Source organism: Ovis canadensis, chromosome 1 (assembly GCF_042477335.2).
Source record: "Ovis canadensis isolate MfBH-ARS-UI-01 breed Bighorn chromosome 1, ARS-UI_OviCan_v2, whole genome shotgun sequence".
Taxonomy (NCBI): Eukaryota; Metazoa; Chordata; class Mammalia; order Artiodactyla; family Bovidae; genus Ovis; species Ovis canadensis.
Window position 1 is genome coordinate 255,948,044 of NC_091245.1, and position 18,727 is coordinate 255,966,770.

The window sequence follows — 18,727 nt, forward strand, 5'->3', positions numbered from 1 at the left end:
TGCCTGAAGAATCCCATGGACGGAGAAGCCTGGTAGGCTACAGTCCATGGGGTCACAAAGAGTCGGAGACGACTAAGCGACTTCACTTCACTTCACTTTACTAGCCTATTAAAAAAACTATTGGTTTTTCTATTTTCTGCTGTTAATTTTCATTTTTGATACCAGGTTGTACACTGTACTTGTGCCTGTCACTGTTTGAATGTTACTGATGGTCTAGGGATGTTTTCCTAGGATATGTGATTTAGAAAGTTTGACTATATCTGGCTGTAAACCTTTGCCCGTCTTCTTTCTGAACAGAGATGCTGATCAGTATTATCTACTCTGGCTTTGACAAAAAACATTGGGAAACTGTGGATGTTGAGTGTGCATAAGTATGTACATAATTTCCTGAGGCATTTCAGAAAACAGAATATGAGATTCAAAATGCAATGGAAATGAAGTATAGAATTCAAGAGGTGAAATGAGGCAGAGCTTTAAATAGGTCGTCAAAATTTACATAGAAGTTAAGAATAACGGTAGAATTAGGAATGAGGAAGAAAAGCAACTCACCTGCAAAATGTACCAAGATATCAGTAGATAACCAGTAGGTCTACTAAGGTGACTTTCACATTTTCAGACCCCTCCTCACAATGTAAAACTATTTTCACTCACAAATACAAGAACATATGACTGATAAATAAAATAGTACTTAACATTCTATGTGCTCTACACTCTCTTTTAGTGTTTCCTTTTTTTTTAAACTTTGATCTCAACACATTAAATTATATTAACAGCCAGTGAATGGGTTGCAATCCTAAAGTTTGAGAAATGCTGATCAAGAAGGTGGTTGTCATGAGACTCAAAAGTAGTAGAACTTTCATACAAGGATAGAGAAGTTAATTTTAAGTAGCAGAAACTAGTACATGGCCAACACTTCTACTTACCTTTTCTAAAGAGATTAATATTCTTCAGTTTAGTGACTGACAAGCAGAAAAGAGTTGAGCATGAAATGTTTGATGAGAAACTTGAGAGCATTTACTGTGGGAACAAGGATTCCAAAGAAAATAGTCAAGTAATTAGCAGCAAAAAGTGAAGGTGTGGTGAAGTGACAGATTCATTGAATTAAGTGGAAATTAGAGGGGAAAAGCAGAGACACGGAGTAACTTACATTTTTACCTTTACGAAGAAAACAAATAAAAAGTTAGGCTGGTACCAATGTTGGATGTTTCAAATGAAATTATGGGGAAAAGTACTTGATTTTTTTTTTAAAGGTTGTTATAGAGAGAGACAAACTAAAAGTAATGAATAGTGGCATAAATCCAAATGTAACTTCAGGAAATCTGTTAACTAGTTGTCCTCTCAGTTTACTCATTAAAGATCATGCCATTGGACTAGGAGATCCTTAGCTTAACTATTATTTTAAAAAATTGATTGAGTCTATATATTGTATCCCCATTATCAGTAGTAGAAAGCAAGTGTGTGTGTATGTGTGTGTGTGTTCTCTAAGTGGCTCTTGAAAACATTATCAACAGTTTTAATTATAAACAAAATGGCTGAATAACTCGATATATTAGTAGTAGTTTCTTCATTAAATGTTCTTCAGTCACATTTGATTTGTTATTTTTAGTTACATGAACATGCCGCCTACTTAGTGGACAGTTTGTGGGAGAGCTCTCAAGAACTGTTGAAAGACTGGGAATGTATGACAGAATTGCTATTAGAAGAACCTGTTCAAGGAGAGGAAGGTACAGTATTTTGATAAGTTGATTTATATATTGTTTTGGGTTCATATTGATAATCATACCATCCTGTATAAATGACTTCTTAAAAATGAGTATATGCAAGTATATCTGTGTATCTTTTTTTCAAAGAGAACAGTTTGTTTCCTGTAACAAGCAAAGGTGTCTTAATAGTATCTAACATCTTTCTATATTAGGACTACAACCGTGCATGTCCCAGAAGTTTTTAAAACCCTATAAACATCATGGAGCATTCAAGGTTTTCTTTATGCTGATTTCAGATACAAAATACTGATGTACTTAACGTAAAAAGAAAAAAAAATGGTTTATCCGAGTCTTTTTGCTGTATATAAGTACTTGGCCTTTCACATACAAGGTTTAATTAGACCACAATCATCCCATCTTTCGTTATATATTTTTTTAACATTAAAATCAGGAAACCAACAATAAAGTCAGTTACTTAACTGTTCAAGAAATAGGGAGGGAACTTCCCTGGTGGTCCAGTGGCTAAGACTCCACACTCCCAGTGCAGGAGGCCTAGGTTTGATCCCTCATAGGGGAACAAGACCTCATATGCTGCACCTAAGAGTTCACATGCTGCCACTGAGACCCAGCACAGCCAAATAAATAAATATTAAGAAAAAGAAGAGAAATAATTGCTATACTGATAATTTCTGAAGTATGCATCTTAATGTTACACTTTGTGTAATAACATGAACAGCAGACTGGATATGTATACTTAATAAAACATTCATCTTCTAAACACTTATATGAATATTAGCTCCGTAAAGCTAGCAATGCCTCTTCTGTATAGCTTGTTTCTCAGTCTAGCCCAGAATATTGTTCAGTCGATAAGCCATATCTGACTCTCTGCAACTCTGTGGACTACAGCATACCAGGCTTCCCTGTCCTTCATCATCTCCCAAAGTTTGCTCAAACTCATGTCATTGAGTTGGTGATGCCATATAACCATCTTATCCTCTATCACCCCCTTCTCCTCCTGCCCTCAATCTTTCGCAGCATCAGGGTCTTTTCCGGTGAGTCCACTCATTGAATCAGGTGGCCCGAGCTTTGGAGCTTCAGTTTCAGCTTTAGTCCTTCCAGTGAATATTCAGGACTGATTTTCTTTAGGATTGACTGGTTTGATCTCCCTGCTGTCCAAGGGACTCTCAAGAGTCTTCTCTAGTACCACAGTTCAACAGCATCAGTTCTTCAGCGCTCAGCCTTTATAGTCCAACTCTCATGTCCGTACATGACTACTGGAAAAACCATAGCTTTGACTAGACAGACCTTTGTCAGCAAACTGATGTCTCTGCTTTTTAATACACTGTCTAGGTTTGTCATAGTTTTTCTTCCAAGAAGCAAGCGTCTTATGATTTCATGGCTGCAGCCGCAGTCCACACTGATTTTGGAGCCCAAGAAAATAAAGTCTGTCACTGTTTCCATTGTTCCCCATCTATTTGTCATGAAGTGATGGGACCAGTTGCCATGACCTTAGTTTTTTGAATGTTGAGTTTTAAGTCAGCTTTTTCAATCTCCTCTTTCACTTTCATCAAGAGGGTCTTTAGTTCCTCTTCACTTTCTGCCATAAAGTTGGTGACATCTGGATATCTAAAGTTACTGATATTTTTCCTGGCAATCTTGATTCCAGCTTGTGCTTCATCCAGCCCAGCATTTCTCATGATGTACTTGCATGTAAGTTAAATAAGCAGGGTGACGATATACAGCCTTGATGTGCTCCTTTCCTAATTCGAAACCAGTCCTTTGTTCCATGTCCAATTCTAACTGTTGCTTCTTGGCCTGAGGACAGGTTTCCCAGGAGGCGAGTAAGATGGTCTGGTATCCTCATCTCTAAGAATTTTCCACAGTTTTGAAGCAGAAGTAAATGTTTTTCTGAAATTCCCCTGCTTTTTCTATGATTCAGCAGATGTTGGATACTTCACCTTCTTGCATTTCTTTTTATTTGGGATGGTTTTGGTCACTGCCTCCTGTACAGTGTTACAGACCTCTGTCCATAGTTCTTCAGGCACTCTGCCTACCAGATCTAATTATTTGACTCTATTTGTTACCTATGTGATATAATAATAAGAGATTTTATTTAAGTCATACCTGAATTGCCTAGTGGTTTTCCCCACAATAGTAGTTTAAAAAATGACTGTTTCATGTAATCTATATGAATTCCTAGAATGGAGATGATACCTTGATGTAAATGAGGCTTGTAATGAACTTTAGAATTGAAAGAAACAGATTCAGATATCTAACTATCCTTTGTTACTTATATAGTCTTTTTTCTGTTCCTTAGATTACCTTTCTTTAAAACATAGATTCTTTGTCTTATTTTCTTAAATAGCTATTGTGAGTATTAAATGAAATAGTTTACTATTGATTCTCTATTCTTTTTTTCTCCTACTTTTCTGTGTGGTTCAGCTCTCTGGTATATAAGAGCAGAATTAGCCATTACCTGCAATAGATTACCTATACTTAATAGTGACCATCCCTTAGTGTTCTTTCCAAGCAGTAATGCTAATTCTTAACCACTGGACCACCAGGAAAGTCCTTGGTATTGTTAACTTTTTACTCTCATTTAATTATATAAAACATGTCATTCAGAAAACAATTACCATGACTGTTAGTCTTCAAGGTTTTCAAGATGAATCTGCCTTCTTAAAATAACTGTATATTATTATTAGATTTTCTTTGTGGTTTAAGTTTAGTTGACATTGAATTTAACTTTCAGCCAGTTGGCTTGGTTTGGTTTGATTTGGTTTGATTTTAACCAGAAAAGCAGATTGTAAAATGGGGGGAAATTTTTAAATCAACCACAATTTCAGGGTATGGTTGAATCTGGAAAGGCAAGGCTGGAGAATTTATTCATAACAAATGCAGAACTATTTTGAAATCCTGATTCACCTTTTTTTCATACATTTGTCCATATGCATGCTGTACCACATATAAGCTTTGGTATGGAATGACATCCAAATCAATATTCTGAGCTACTGTTTCGCTGTATTTGATATAATAAAATGCCATAGTAACTTATTTTCTTAAGACTAATTAGAAGTTAAGTTGTACTTTAGGTAAGTGAAATTTATTAGATATTCTAGTGGGTGAAAGTCTAGTTAGCAGTTGCAAATATAGGACTAAAATTTTTTCAAAACATTTATCAAAGACTACCAATAAAAGTTTAAATCATAACTGCTATATGTCCAAACAAAATTATCAGTCAAAAAGATAAAATGCACCCCTGAGTGCATAACAACGCTATTTCCAGTAGCCAAGATGTGGCAGCAACCTTAATGTTCATCAACAGATGAATGGATGAAAAAGATGTGGTGTATATGTACAGTGGAATACTACTCAGCCATAAAAAGAATGAATGTCATTTGCAGCTACATGGATGGACCTAGAGATTATCATACTATATGAAGTAAGTCAGAAAGAGGAAAACAAATACCATATGATACCACTTATATGTGAAATCTAAAATATGACGCACATGAACTTATCTATGAAACAGAAATGGACTCACAGACATAGAGAACAGACTTGCGGTTGCTGATAGGGCAAGGGGTTGAATTGGGAGTTTGAGACTAGCAGATGCAGACGACTGTATAAAGGTGTAGTCACTCAGTCGTGTCCAACTCTTTGTGACCCCATGGACTGTAGCCCACCAGTAGCTCCTCTGTCCATGGGATTTTCCAGGCAAGAATACAGGAGTGGGTTGCCATTTCCTTCTCCAGGGGATCTTCCCGACCCAGGGATTAAACTCTGGTCTTCTGCATTGCAGGCAGACTCTTTACCGTCTGAGCCACTAGGGAATCCCAAATGTATGTAGAATGGATAAACAACAAAGTCTTATTGTATAGCACAGGGAACTGTTAATATATTCAATATCGTATCATAAACCATAATGGAAAGAAAAATAATAATAAATCACAACTTCTATAAGACTACTTTGCAGTGTTTTTAAGAGATGGTAGTTTGTGGGGATATATGTATATTCTACAGCAAAATCAAATTTCTGGTTAAATTTTTTAGTGTAATGTGAAGGTCTAGATTACAGGTAATCAGGCAAAAACAGGGCCATAGCTAAGTTATTTAACTTCTCTGGGTCTCAGCTTCTTCATTTATTAAGAAAAGTCTTATTGATTAGATAAACTTCTGTGGTCATTTACGGTTAGAATTCTGTGATCCAGTTGAGGCTGACGTAACGTGGATAAGTGGAATTCTTCAGGCAGTGAGTAATTAATTCAGTTACAATATGAACATATTTGTTGACCACCTTTTATGTGCTGTTATACTAAGCATTGCGAGTGTAGTCTTAAGCAGGGACAGCTCACTGCCCATATGGAGCTTACATTTCAAGTGGGGATGGTAGACCAAAACTGGTCAGAATAATTTCAAAAGTTAGTAAGTACCTGTGATAGGTGATAACAATAAGAAAGTGTTCATTGTTAGATTGAATCTGAAAAGGAGATTCTAAGGATGTCATCCATGAGCCAGGAATCTAAAGGATATGGGGGTTAATAGAGGAAATGGTAACTGCAGAGTATCTATAGCATGAATGATATTGTTATATTCCAGAAGCTGCAATAGCTGGAGCACTGTGGGTCAGCGGCACTAGATGAGATAGAGGCAGAGGCCTGATGATGTAGACTATTTAAGTTCATAAGTGGATTTATTTAGTTTATTGTAAGTATAATAGAAAGCCACTTGCTGGGGTCCAGCCCTGGTGGATCCAGGGTAATTCGAAGGGGGGACGGAGTCGGCGTCTTAGGAAAGAATTATTTAATTAGGAATATAAACAGAGATTAGGAAAGAATAGTGTAGTAGGTAAATTAGTGGAGAAAAGAGGCTGATATTTCTTGGTTTACACGGAAAGCTAATAAAGTCTCAAGACAAGAAACTTGCACCGTCTACGTTAGGCCACAGGCTCCCGCTTGAATAGCGGAGGGTGCCCTGCCTTGGGCTCCCTCTCGCCTGGGTCTTAGAAGCCTGGGCAAATAAGTAGACACACAGAGCCTCAGCATTCCAAGGGATCAGCCTGAAAAAGAGAGGGAGGGAGAGGGAGAAAGAGAGAGTCGACACGGGGGGAGGCCAAGCTTGTGCAAAAACCCCCTAGCTTTATTTTTAAAAGGTGTTTATATACCCTAAGTTTTACATAATGCAAGATACAGAGTCATGCAGGGGCAGCAGTCCTGACCCTTTCTGTATATCTTTTTGTATACAAAGGGTCTCAGGTGATTTACATTATCTTCTGGTCAAGAGGCCTGTTAACACTTTATGGCTCTCTTCCTTAATGAATGTTAATCTCATTTCCCCTGAAGTGTTTTCCTTTAATCTGCATCACCCTCAAAGCACTAAAGTTACATCCCTATAGAACAATGGTGCAATGGGTTATAACAAAGAAGGTACTTACCTCAAAGATCTATGTTGCTACTTGCTTTTTTCTATATACCAACTATATCAACAAATAAAAGATATGAAAATTTGGCAGCAAGTATTGGCTCAACAAATGAAACCCTTAATCAGTCCTATTCTAATGATTTTGACTCCTCTGAAGCCCCTGCATTCCTAGGATGTTTTAAGCTTCCTGTGCCTCTGGCCAGGAGGCCACAAACAATCACATGCGCAGCTGTAAGAGTCCTCTAGGCAAGCTAGAAAGCCATCAGAGGGGTTTTTGGATTGAAACACTCTGATTGTGCCCAGGAGACTTATTATCTAAAAGCTCTAAATTAACTTTTTCCAGAAAAAGGTGGTGGGGGGACATCCCCCTGTTAATGTCAGAAAAGTAGGCGAAAAGCACAATGCAATAAGGCAGGCAGACTCTGATTTGGGGGCAGATGCACGAGAAAATTCAGCGAGGCTCCCTTAAGGCTGGACTCGCCTTTGCCTGTCAACTTGCCTTTGCCTGTCTGACCCCTTAGCCTCATGACCTTTGCCATGAGCGGTACTCCTCATGCTGGCTCCCAGCAGCCACTGAAAGATTTTAAACAGGGAAGTGATGTGATCGCATTTGTATTTTAAGGAAAATGCTTTCTGTCAACATTTTTGGAATAGGCAGAAGATCAATTAGATAACTGTTGCAGTGGTCTCATTGGGAAATGATAATAAAAATACAAAAGATGAAAATAAATTACAGAAATAAAAAGCCCATGTCAGTTTTTAAAATTGTGGGTAGGAAGGGGACAAAAGCAGGAAGAACAAGAGTGAGAGCAAGCTATATAAAAAGGATGGTAAGAGATAACTATACACTATAGAAGGCAAAGTAAAGAGGGTGTTCAAGAGAGCTATGGTTAATAATATCAAATATTGCAGAGGAGGAGAAAAAGGACTGTGCAAAGACCATCAGCTTTAAGTGAAGATTTGGGTCATCAGTGACTTTGTAGTGTTTCTTTTCAGTGGTATTAAGGAGAAAAGCCAGAGTTTAAGGTGATAAGATTGAAATCAATAATGAGGAAATTGAGATGATATCTAAAGAGGTTTTTGAAAACTTAAAAAGTGGTGTACTTATTTGATAATTCAGAGAGCAAACAGCACCCATTCCTTTCTGCCATTGTGGCTGTTTGACTCTCAAATATGGCTTAAGGCTTGCTTGTTTTCACTTGTAAATTTCAATTGTTTTGAGTTTGCCATATCAAAATGGATGGTTTCAAATATACACTAATAAAGCTGATGACGTTAGATACTGTATAAGGTTGAATTCTTCAACACTAATCTATAGATTTTAGTGTATAATAGAAGAGTATTTCTATATTTGATAAGATTTTCTTTTACCTCATTTTCCTCAGAACTAGATTCTTTTTCATAAATAATAGAAAATGCATTTATTAGGTTGGCCAGAGAGTTTGTTTGTCAGCCAAACAAACTTTTTGGCTGACCCAGTAATTCATAGTCTTGTCATTCCTTTATCCCTAGCCAAATGTGAAAAAATAAGAAATTCTTTGATTGTTTTATTGCATGGGAAGGTTTTCATATTATTAAGCATTGAATCAGAGAGTATAAATGGAAAGCTGAAGCTATTTCTGTGGTTTTACTAAAACAAGCTAAACTTCATGTGTTTTTCCTATCAGTAAAAGTGTAAAAATTAATTAAGATGTACATACATATTCCTGTTCAGGATGATTTTGGTATAGAATAAGGGATAAGATGTAACAGCTTTGCTTGCCTTTTCGTTGGTGTTACCCCAGTTTATTTTGAAATAATCAATATAGATGTCTCAGCTTCCAAAGCTTATTATTTTTTCTTTATGCTTAGTTCTATCTCTATAATCCGCATATCTATTGGTCTTTCTTTTTTTCTTTAGCATAAACAACTATACAGAGAAAAGAACATGAGGAAGGAGACAAAGATAAAATTAAACTATTCAAATTAGTTTCAAAATGTTTTAAAATATATGTATAGGAATGAATTCAATAAGGAAAGTACAGAATCACTGTAAAGAAAATCATAATGTTTCATTAAATAATGTCAAATATGATCTTATAAATGAAGAGTTATATCATGTTCCTGGCAGGAAAGATGATTAAAATGTCAGTTCTTCCCAGCATAATGTATAATTTTCTTAAAAATACCAGTGCAAATTCCAGTGCATTTGAGAGAGTTCTGAAAGGTGAGGTGAGAAAATGAACTAAGCATAATGATTTTAAAACTTACATAGACTGAGTAAAGTAAGTCCAACAGAGAAGACAAATACATGACATTGGGTATATGTGGAATATTTTTTTTAAAGGGTACAAATGAACAATCTGCAAAACAGAATTAGTTACAGATGCAGAAAACAGACATGTAACCAGAAAGTTGAGGCGGATAGACTGAAAGATTGGGATTGCCATATGCACACTTTTGTGTATAAGACAGATAACTAATAATGGCCTACTGTATAGCACAGGAAACTACTTAGTACTCTTTAATGGCCTATATGAGAAAAGAATCTAAAAAAAAGTGGAGCTATATATATATATATGGCTCACTTTGCTGTATACCTGAATTAACACAACACTGTAAATAAATTATGCTCCAATAAAAACTAAAAATTAAAGTTTATGCAGAATTTCATGAATATGTTGTAAAGACAGTATAGCATAGTGCTTAAGAGCATAAACCTTGAAGTCAGACTGCCTGGGTTCATATCTGGGGTCTACTACTAATTGAGTGCCTTGAAAAGTTGTTTATAACTGCCCTACGTATAAAAAATACTTCATAAATTGCTTGCTATGACCTTTATAGAAATTAGAAAATTTTAAGGAAAAGGATTAGGTAAGGGAAATTTGTTCAACTAAATATTCAATTTAGTTGAATAGAGTTACACATTATTTCACTTCAGTCGCTCATTGGTGTCTGACTCTTTGCAACCCCATGAATCACAGCACTCCAGGCCTCCCTGTCCATCACCAACTCCCGGAGTTCACTCAGACTCAAGTCCATCAAGTCCGTGATGCCATCCAGCCATCTCATCCTCTGTCATCTCCTTCTCCTCCTGCCCCCAATCCCTCCCAGCATCAGAGTCTTTTACAATGAGTCAACTCTTCACATGAGGTGGCCAAAGTACTGGAGTTTCAGCTTTAGCATCATTCCTTCCAAAGAAATCCCAGGGCTGATCTCCTTCAGAATGGACTGGTTGGATCTCCTTGCAGTCCAAGGGACTCTCAAGCGTTTTCTCCAGTACCACAGTTCAAAAGCATCAGTTCTTCAGTGCTCAGCTTTCTTTATGGTCCAACTCTCACATCCATACATGACCACAGGAAAAACCATAGCCTTGACTAGATGGACCTTTGTTGGCAGAGAATGTCTCTGCTTTTGAATATGCTATCTAGGTTGGTCATTACTTTTCTTCCAAGGAGTAAGCGTCTTTTAATTTCATGGCTGCAGTCACCATCTGCAGTGATTTTAGAGCCCCCCAAAATAAAGTCTGACACTGTTTCCACTGTTTCCCCATCTATTTCCCATGAAGTGATGGGACCACATGCCATGATCTTCGTTTTCTGAATGTTGAGCTTTAAGCCAACTTTTTCACTCTCCTCTTTCACTTTCATCAAGAGGCTCTTTAGTTCCTCTTCACTTTCTGCTATAAGGGTGGTGTCATCTGCATATCTGAGGTTATTGATATTTCTCCCACCAATATCGATTCCAGCCTGTGTTTCTTCCAGTCCGGAATTTCTCATGATGTACTCTGCATAGAAGTTAAATAAGCAGGGTGACAGTAAACAGCCTTGAGGTACTCCTTTTCCTAATTGAAACCAGTCTGTTGTTCCATGTCCAGTTCTAACTGTTGCTTCCTAACCTGCATACAGGTTTCTCATGAGGCAGGTCAGGTGGTGTGGTATTCCCATCTCTTTCAGAATTTTCCACAGTTTATTGTGGTCCACATAGTCAAAGGCTTTGGCATAGTCAATAAAACAGAAATAGATGTTTTTCTGGAACTCTCTTGCTTTTTCCATGATCCAGCGGATGTTGGCAATTTGATCTCTGGTTCCTCTGCCTTTTGTAAAACCAGCTTGAACATCTGAAAGTTCACGGTTCATGTATTGCTGGAGCCTGGCTTGGAGAATTTTAAGCATTACTTTACTAGCGTGTGAGATGAGTGCAATTGTGCAGTAGTTTGAGCATTCTTTGGCATTGCCTTTCTTTGGGATGGGAATGAAAACTGACCTTTTCCAGTCCTGTGGCCACTGCTGAGTTTTCCAAATTTGCTGGCATATTGAGTGTAGCACTTTCACAGCATCATCTTTTAGGATTTGAAATAGCTCAACTGGAATTCCATCACCTCCACTAGCTTTGTTCGTAGTGATGCCTTTAAGGCCCGCTTGACTTCACATTCCAAGATGTCTGGCTCTAGGTAAGTGATCACACCATCATGATTATCTTGGTCTTGAAGATCTTTTTTGTACAGTTCTTCTGTGTATTCCTGCCACCTCTTCTTAATATCTTCTGCTTCTGTTAGGTCCATACCATTTCTGTCCTTTATCGAGCCCATCTTTTCATGAAATGTTCCCTTGGTGTCTCTAATTTTCTTGAAGAGATCTCTAGTCTTTCCCAATCTGTTGTTTTCCTCTATTTCTTTGCGTTGACCGCTGAAGAAGGCTTTCTTATCTCTTCTTGCTATTCTTTGGAACTCTGCATTCAGATGCTTATATCTTTGCTTTTCTCCTTTGCTTTTCACCTCTCTTCTTTTCACAGCTATTTGTAAGGCCTCCCCAGACAGCCATTTTGCTTTTTTGCATTTCTTTTCCATGGGGATGGTCTTGATCCCTGTCTCCTGTACGATGTCACAAGCCTCCGTCCATAGTTCATCAGGCACTCTGAGATCTAGTCCCTTAAATCTATTTCTCACTTCTACTGTATAATCATAAGGGATTTGATTTAGGTCGTACCTGAATGGTCTGGTGGTTTTCCCTACTTTCTTCAATTTAAGTCTGGATTTGGCAATGAGGAGTTCATGATCTGAGCCACAGTCAGCTCCCGGTCTTGTTTTTGTTGACTGTATAGAGCTTCTCCATCTTTGGCTGCAAAGAATATAATCAGTCTGATTTCGGTGTTGACCATCTGGTGATGTCCATGTGTAGAGTCTTCTCTTGTGTTGTTGGAAGAGGGTGTTTGCTATGACCAGTGCATTTTCTTGGCAAAACTCTGTTAGTCTTTGCCCTGTTTCATTCCGCATTCCAAGGCTAAATTTGACTATTACTCCAGGCAGATTTGCCTGTTTCTTGACTTCCTACTTTTGCATTCCAGTCCCCTATGATGAAAAGGACATCTTTTTCAGACGTTAGTTCTTAAAGGTCTTGTAGGTCTTCATAGAACCGTTCAGCTTCAGCTTCTTCAGCGTTACTGGTTGGGGCATAGACTTGGATTACTGTGATATTGAATGGTTTGCCTTGGAAACGAACAGAGATCATTCTGTCATTTTTGAGATTGCATCCAAGTACTGCATTTTGGACTCTTTTGTTGACCATGATGGCTACTCCATTTCTTCTAAGGGATTTCTGCCTGCAGTAGTAGATATAATGGTCATCTGAGTTAAATTCACCCATTCTAGTCTATTTTAGTTCACTGATTCCTAGAATGTCGACGTTCACTCTTGCCATCTCCTGTTTGACTACTTCCAATTTGCCGTGATTCATAGACCTGACATTCCAGCTTCCTATGCAATATTGCTCTTTACAGCATCAGATCTTGCTTCTATCACCAGTCACATCCACAGCTGGGTATTGTTTTTGCTTTGGCTCCATCCCTTCATTCTTTCTGGAGTTACTTCTCCACTGACCTCCAGTAGCATATTGGGCACCTACTGACCTGGGGAGATCCTCTTTCAGTATCCTATCATTTTGCCTTTTCATACTGTTCATGGGGTTCTCGAGGCAAGAATACTGAAGTGGTTTGCCATTCCCTTCTTCAGTGGACCACATTCTGTCAGACCTCTCCACCATGACCCACCCGTCTTGAGTGGCCCTACGGTCATGGCTTGATTTCATTGAGTTAGACAAGGCTGTGGTCCTAGTGTGATTAGATTGACTAGTTTTCTGTGATTATGGTTTCAGTGTGTCTGCCCTCTGATGCCCTCTTGCAACACCTACCGTCTTACTTGGGTTTCTCTTATTTGGACGTGGGGTATCCCTTCATGGCTGCTCCAGCAAAGCGCAGCTGCTGCTCCTTACCTTGGACAAGGGCTATCTCCTGACCTTTTACGTGGAATAGCTCCTCTAGGCCCTCCTGCGCCCGCGCAGCCACCACTCGTTGGACGTGAGGTTGCTCCTCCCAGCTGCCGCCTCAGGCGTGGGATAGCTCCTCTCGGCTGCACCTGCACTGTCGCAGCTGGCACTCTCAGCCCCTGTCCCTGACCTCAGACGCGGGGTAAGTCCTCCTGGCCACCGCCCCTGACCTCAGACGTGGGGTATAACATTGCTATAATCGAAACAGCATGGCTTTATAACACTGAAACTGAAGAATCCAGAAATATTAATAGATCAAAGTATATAGTGAAAGTAAAGTTGCTCAGTCGTGTCCGACTCTTTGCAACCCCGTGGACTGTAGCCTTCCAGGCTCCTCTGTCCATGGGATTCTCCAGGCAAGAATACTGAAGTGGGTTGCCATTTCCTTCTCCAGGGGATCTTCCCAACCCAGGGATCGAACCCGGGTCTCCTGCATTGCAGGCAGATGCTTTATCCTGTATAGGAGCATCTGCTGCTACGTCGCTTCAGTCGTGTCCGACTCTGTACGACCCCAGAGACGGCAGCCCACCAACATGTTAAAAGTTGACGTTTCAGATAAACCAAGAAAAGCTTCTTTTCTTTAACAATGATGGGGGCATCATTGAGTACTCATCTGGTGGGAGCAAACAGACCCAAACCTGATATTAATACTATCAGCAGAATAAATTTCAAATAGAAAAGAGATGTAAAAGCAAGCAACAGAGACAGAGAAGAAAATATACTTCTTAATCTCTGGGAGAAAGGAGCTCTTTGAAAGCAATGCAAGAAACCCAAAAGACTTTTTTTTTAATCTATATGAAATGATAGATATTAGCTAAACTTACTGTGGTGATCATTTCACAATGTAAGTAAATTGAATCATTGTGTGGTGCAACTTAAACCCGTATGGTATTGTATGTCAGTTATCTCTCAAAAAAATAAATAAAAATCCTGGAAAGCAAAGAAAGAAATCTGAAAGTCGTAACACAAATCTCTTTAGATATGACTCTGTAAAAGTTAACTATTTCTGACAAAATATACCATGAGGAGTCTAAAACCTAAAGAACAAGCTGTGAGAAAATATTTGCATCATTTAAGACAAAGTTAATGCTACTAATATATAAGAATCCAAGAAAGGTGTGTAACAATGGAAAAGTTAACAGAAAATAAACAGAAGAATCTCCAAAAATTTTTTTTAATAAACAAGAAAATGCACTCCACTAATTATGCAGGAGCAAAATAAGAAATACCACTTTGAGTGATTGGATTGGCAAAAATTAAAGGAACTTATAACATCCAGTGTTGGCAGGGATAAAAGGAATCAAACATTGTCATCATGGCAGTTGGAGGTGTGGATTGCAGTAAGTAACCTTACTGATTTGTCAGTACCAAGATTTTAACCTTTGAGTCATTATTCCCTCTCTTGACATTTATTCTGCCGAAATAGAAGTGTTAGTTACATAAATACGTGTGTATTTATGATACTTGTTATTGAATTTTTTATAAATGTGACAAGAATTTGGGGAAAATTTGAGTGAATGTTAATAGAGAAGGTTGAATAAACTGTGAAACACAAACTATGTAATAACTTGTAATTATTTAAGGTAATTATTCATATATGTCATATCACTTGAAAGATACTCAAAATCTATTGTTAATGTTTTGTTACTAAAAAAAGCAAAATATATGTAAACTTTGAAATGATATAGAAGGAAAATTTTGGCATTGCCCAGTTCAGAAGTATGATATTATAAGAGATTAGGTATTAGAAGAAACTGGAGGTTATTCTCTTTTTCTTTACTTCGTGTATCTCTTTCTTATTTGACTTATGACAGATACATATTATTGAAAAGATAAAAAGGACAAAGAATAGAACTTAACCTTAGTCTTTAAGTAATCGTTGCAGGGTTTTTTTTTAATAATTGTGTGCATTTTTTATATGTGGCTATTATAAAACTATCTACTTACGCTAATGTGTTTTGTTTGACTTTAGCAATGTCCGACCGTCAGGAGAGTGCTCTTATAGAGCTAATGGTTTGTACAATTCGTCAAGCTGCTGAGGCACATCCTCCAGTGGGAAGGGGTACCGGCAAGAGAGTAAGTTACTAGTAAAAAATCTAAAAAAAAAAAAAAAAAAAGTGAACAACTTTGAAATATTTACATTTACTGACATATGTATTCCTATACACATGAAAATTTTGTAAATGATACAAGTTGTGGTAGTTCTTATATCCTGTCTACTCAGTTTCCAAAATTAGATTCTTTTCGTCCATGCTGCATACACTTGTGCCTGCTTCTACTTCAGTATCCTAAGAATTTTCACATTCATATTTGTTTAAAGTACAGAAAGGCTCTGAAGGCAAACTATCTAGTTTTGCAAACTCTTCCATTTAGCATCTATGTAATCTTTGGACAGTTGACCATTTTCTTTCTTAAACTGCTCACCCCTAGTATGAGGCTAATAATGCAGGTGTTATTGCTGATAGCTTACAGTGAACGATGTCGGATTCATAATCTCTGAGGAAGATTTAGCTTCAGGACCAGGGACCAGGCTTGATCACTCAAGAGCTTTTGTGCAGCAGAGTTTCATTAAAGTGAAAAAGGACAGAGAAAGCTTCTGACTTGGACATCAGAAGGAGGATGGAGAGTGCCTCCCCTCCAGAGTCTTATCAAGGCCTTATATACTTTTACCAGACCCACTCCCACAACATACATCTTAAATTAACAGGATTAGAACTAACAATAGAAAGGTCTTACAAGATCCACTCCTACAGCATACATCTTAAGATAACAAGATTAGTCAGAAGGTTCTTATTAAGGAAAAAATGTCCTCGAGCAAGATACATTCTTATATTGACTAAGACAAAGCAGTGTAGAAAGTTTGTCCTTTTCTTCTCCTTGAGAGCCCTGGACCCCTTCTTCCTCAAGGGCTCTGGACCCCTTCCTCCTTGAGGACCCCAGACTCCTTATCAACCTACCTAAGGATTAGATCTTTCATTATTATTCCAGATGAATTGAGATGATCACAGACGGAAAGACTAACTCTGGTAGTGTGAAGAAGTAGGCAATTTCCCTTCCTCTTCTCTACCCCCACCCCCGCACAAAAAGGAATGAAACTGGAAAAAATATCAAAACCCATATCAGGGCTCTGGAAATTCACCGCAGATTTAAAAAAAAAAAAATTTAGAAGTATTTCTAGGCATATCTTAGAGATATTGTAGGTTGAGTTCCAGACCACTACAATAAAGCAAATATTGCAGTAAAGCTAAGCACATGATTTTTTTCTTTTCTCAATGCATATAAAAGTTGTATTTACACTATACAGTAGTCTATTAAGTGTACAATGCCTTATGCCTAGAAAAACGATGTACATACTGTAATTTAAAACTTTATTGCTTAAAGAAAAACACAATCATCTGAGCTTTCAGAAAGTAAGAGTCTTTTTGCTGGTGGCAATTTCTTAAAGTTAGACAATGATGAAGTTTACCTCATTGATGGACTTTTCCTTTTGAAAACTGGTTCTCAGTAACATCTAATACTGTCTGATAGCATTTGACCCACAGTAAAAGTCTTTCAGAACTGGAGTCAGTCCTCTCAAACCCTGCCACTGCTTTATCACCTAAATATGTGTCATATTCTAAATCCTTTATTGTCATTTCAACAATCATCACAGCATTTTCACAATGAGTAGATTACATCTCTAGGAACCAATTCCTTTGCTCACCCATAAGAAGCAACTCCTCATCTGTTAAAGTGTTTGTCATGAGGTTTATACATATTCAGACTCCACTTTGAATTCTTTCTCTTGTTATTTCCTGCACATCTGTAGTTCCTTCCTCCAAAGAACCCCTTGTACTTCTCAAAGTCATTCATAAGAGTTGAAATCAGCTTCTTCAAAAATCCTGGTAATGTTGATATTTTTACCTCTTTTCCTTGAATCATGAATCTTTTTAGTGCCATCTAGAATGCTGAATCCTTTTTAGAAAGTTTCCAATGGACTTTGCTCAGATTCATCAGAGGAATCACTGTCTGTGGCAGCTATAGCCTTACAGAGTTTTTCTTAACTAGTAAAACTTCAAAGTCAAAATTACTCCTTGATCCATCGGGCTACAAAATGAATATTGTGTTAAGCGACATGAAAATAACATTATTTTCTTTGTACATCTCCATCAGAACTCTTGGGTGACCAGATGCATTGTCAGTGAGCAGTCATATTTTGAAAGGGATCTTTTTTTTGAGCCGTAGATCTCAACAGTGGGCTTAAAATACTTGCCAAACCACCAGCTCTGGGAGTTAGTGATGGACAGGGAAGACTGGCATGCTGCAGTCCATGGAGTCACAGAGAGTCAGACATGGCTGAGGCAATAGAACTGAACTGAAACCACGTTGTAAACAGATGTGCCATCTCCCAGACTTTGTTGCCACATTAATAGAGCATAGGCAGCATAGATTTAGCATAATTCAAGGGGCCCTTGATCCACGGGGCTGCAAAATGAATATTGTGACAGGCAGCTCATAGCTCAGTTGGTAAAGAATCTGCCTGCAGTACATAAGACCCAGGTTCATTTCCTGGGTTGGGAAGGTCCCCTGGAGAAGGAAATGGCAACCCACTCCAGTATTATTGCCTGGAGAATCCCATGGACAGTGGAGCCTGACAACCTACAATCAATGGGGTCGCAAGAGTCGGACATGACTTAGCGACTAAACCACCACCACCACCACCACCACCAAGGGTCCCTAGAACTCTCAGAAAGGCAAGTGAACTTTGGCTTCATCTTAAAGTCACCACCTGTATAACTATGAAAATCCTAGGTGGCATCTTCTTTTAATATAATGCTATTTTATCTACATTGCAAATGTTTTGTATAGCATCAGTTCAGTTCAGTCGCTCAGTCATGTCTGACTCTTTGCGACCCCATAAATCGCAGCACGCCAGGCCACCCTGTCCATCACCAACTCCAAGAGTTCACTCAGACTCAAGTCCATGGAGTCCGTGATGCCATCCAGCCATCTCATCCTCTGTTGTCCCCTTCTCCTCCTGCCCCCAGTCCCTCCCAGCATCAGAGTCTTTTTCCAAGTCAACCCTTCACATGAGATGTCCATGAGCTTCAGCTTTAGCATCATTCCTTCCAAAGAAATCCCAGGGCTGATCTCCTTCAGAATGGACTGGTTGGATCTCCTTGCAGTCCAAGGGACTCTCAAGAGTCTTCTCCAACACCACAGTTCAAAAGCATCAATTCTTCAGCGCTCAGCCTTCTTCACGGTCCAACTCTCACATCCATACATGACCACATGAAAAACCATAGCCTTGACTAGACGGAC

At 38.4% G+C, this 18,727-nt stretch overlaps 1 protein-coding gene across 1 annotated transcript in view; it reads left to right on the top strand.

The window, feature by feature from the left end:
- STAG1 (STAG1 cohesin complex component) overlaps window positions 1–18,727 on the top strand; it is a 472,075-nt gene that overhangs the window by 381,473 nt on the left and 71,875 nt on the right. Inside the window, exons 15-16 of the mRNA XM_069564764.1 lie at window positions 1,607–1,724; window positions 15,399–15,502. Coding sequence (XP_069420865.1) covers window positions 1,607–1,724; window positions 15,399–15,502 — 222 coding nt within the window. The remainder of the gene's footprint in view (window positions 1–1,606; window positions 1,725–15,398; window positions 15,503–18,727) is intronic.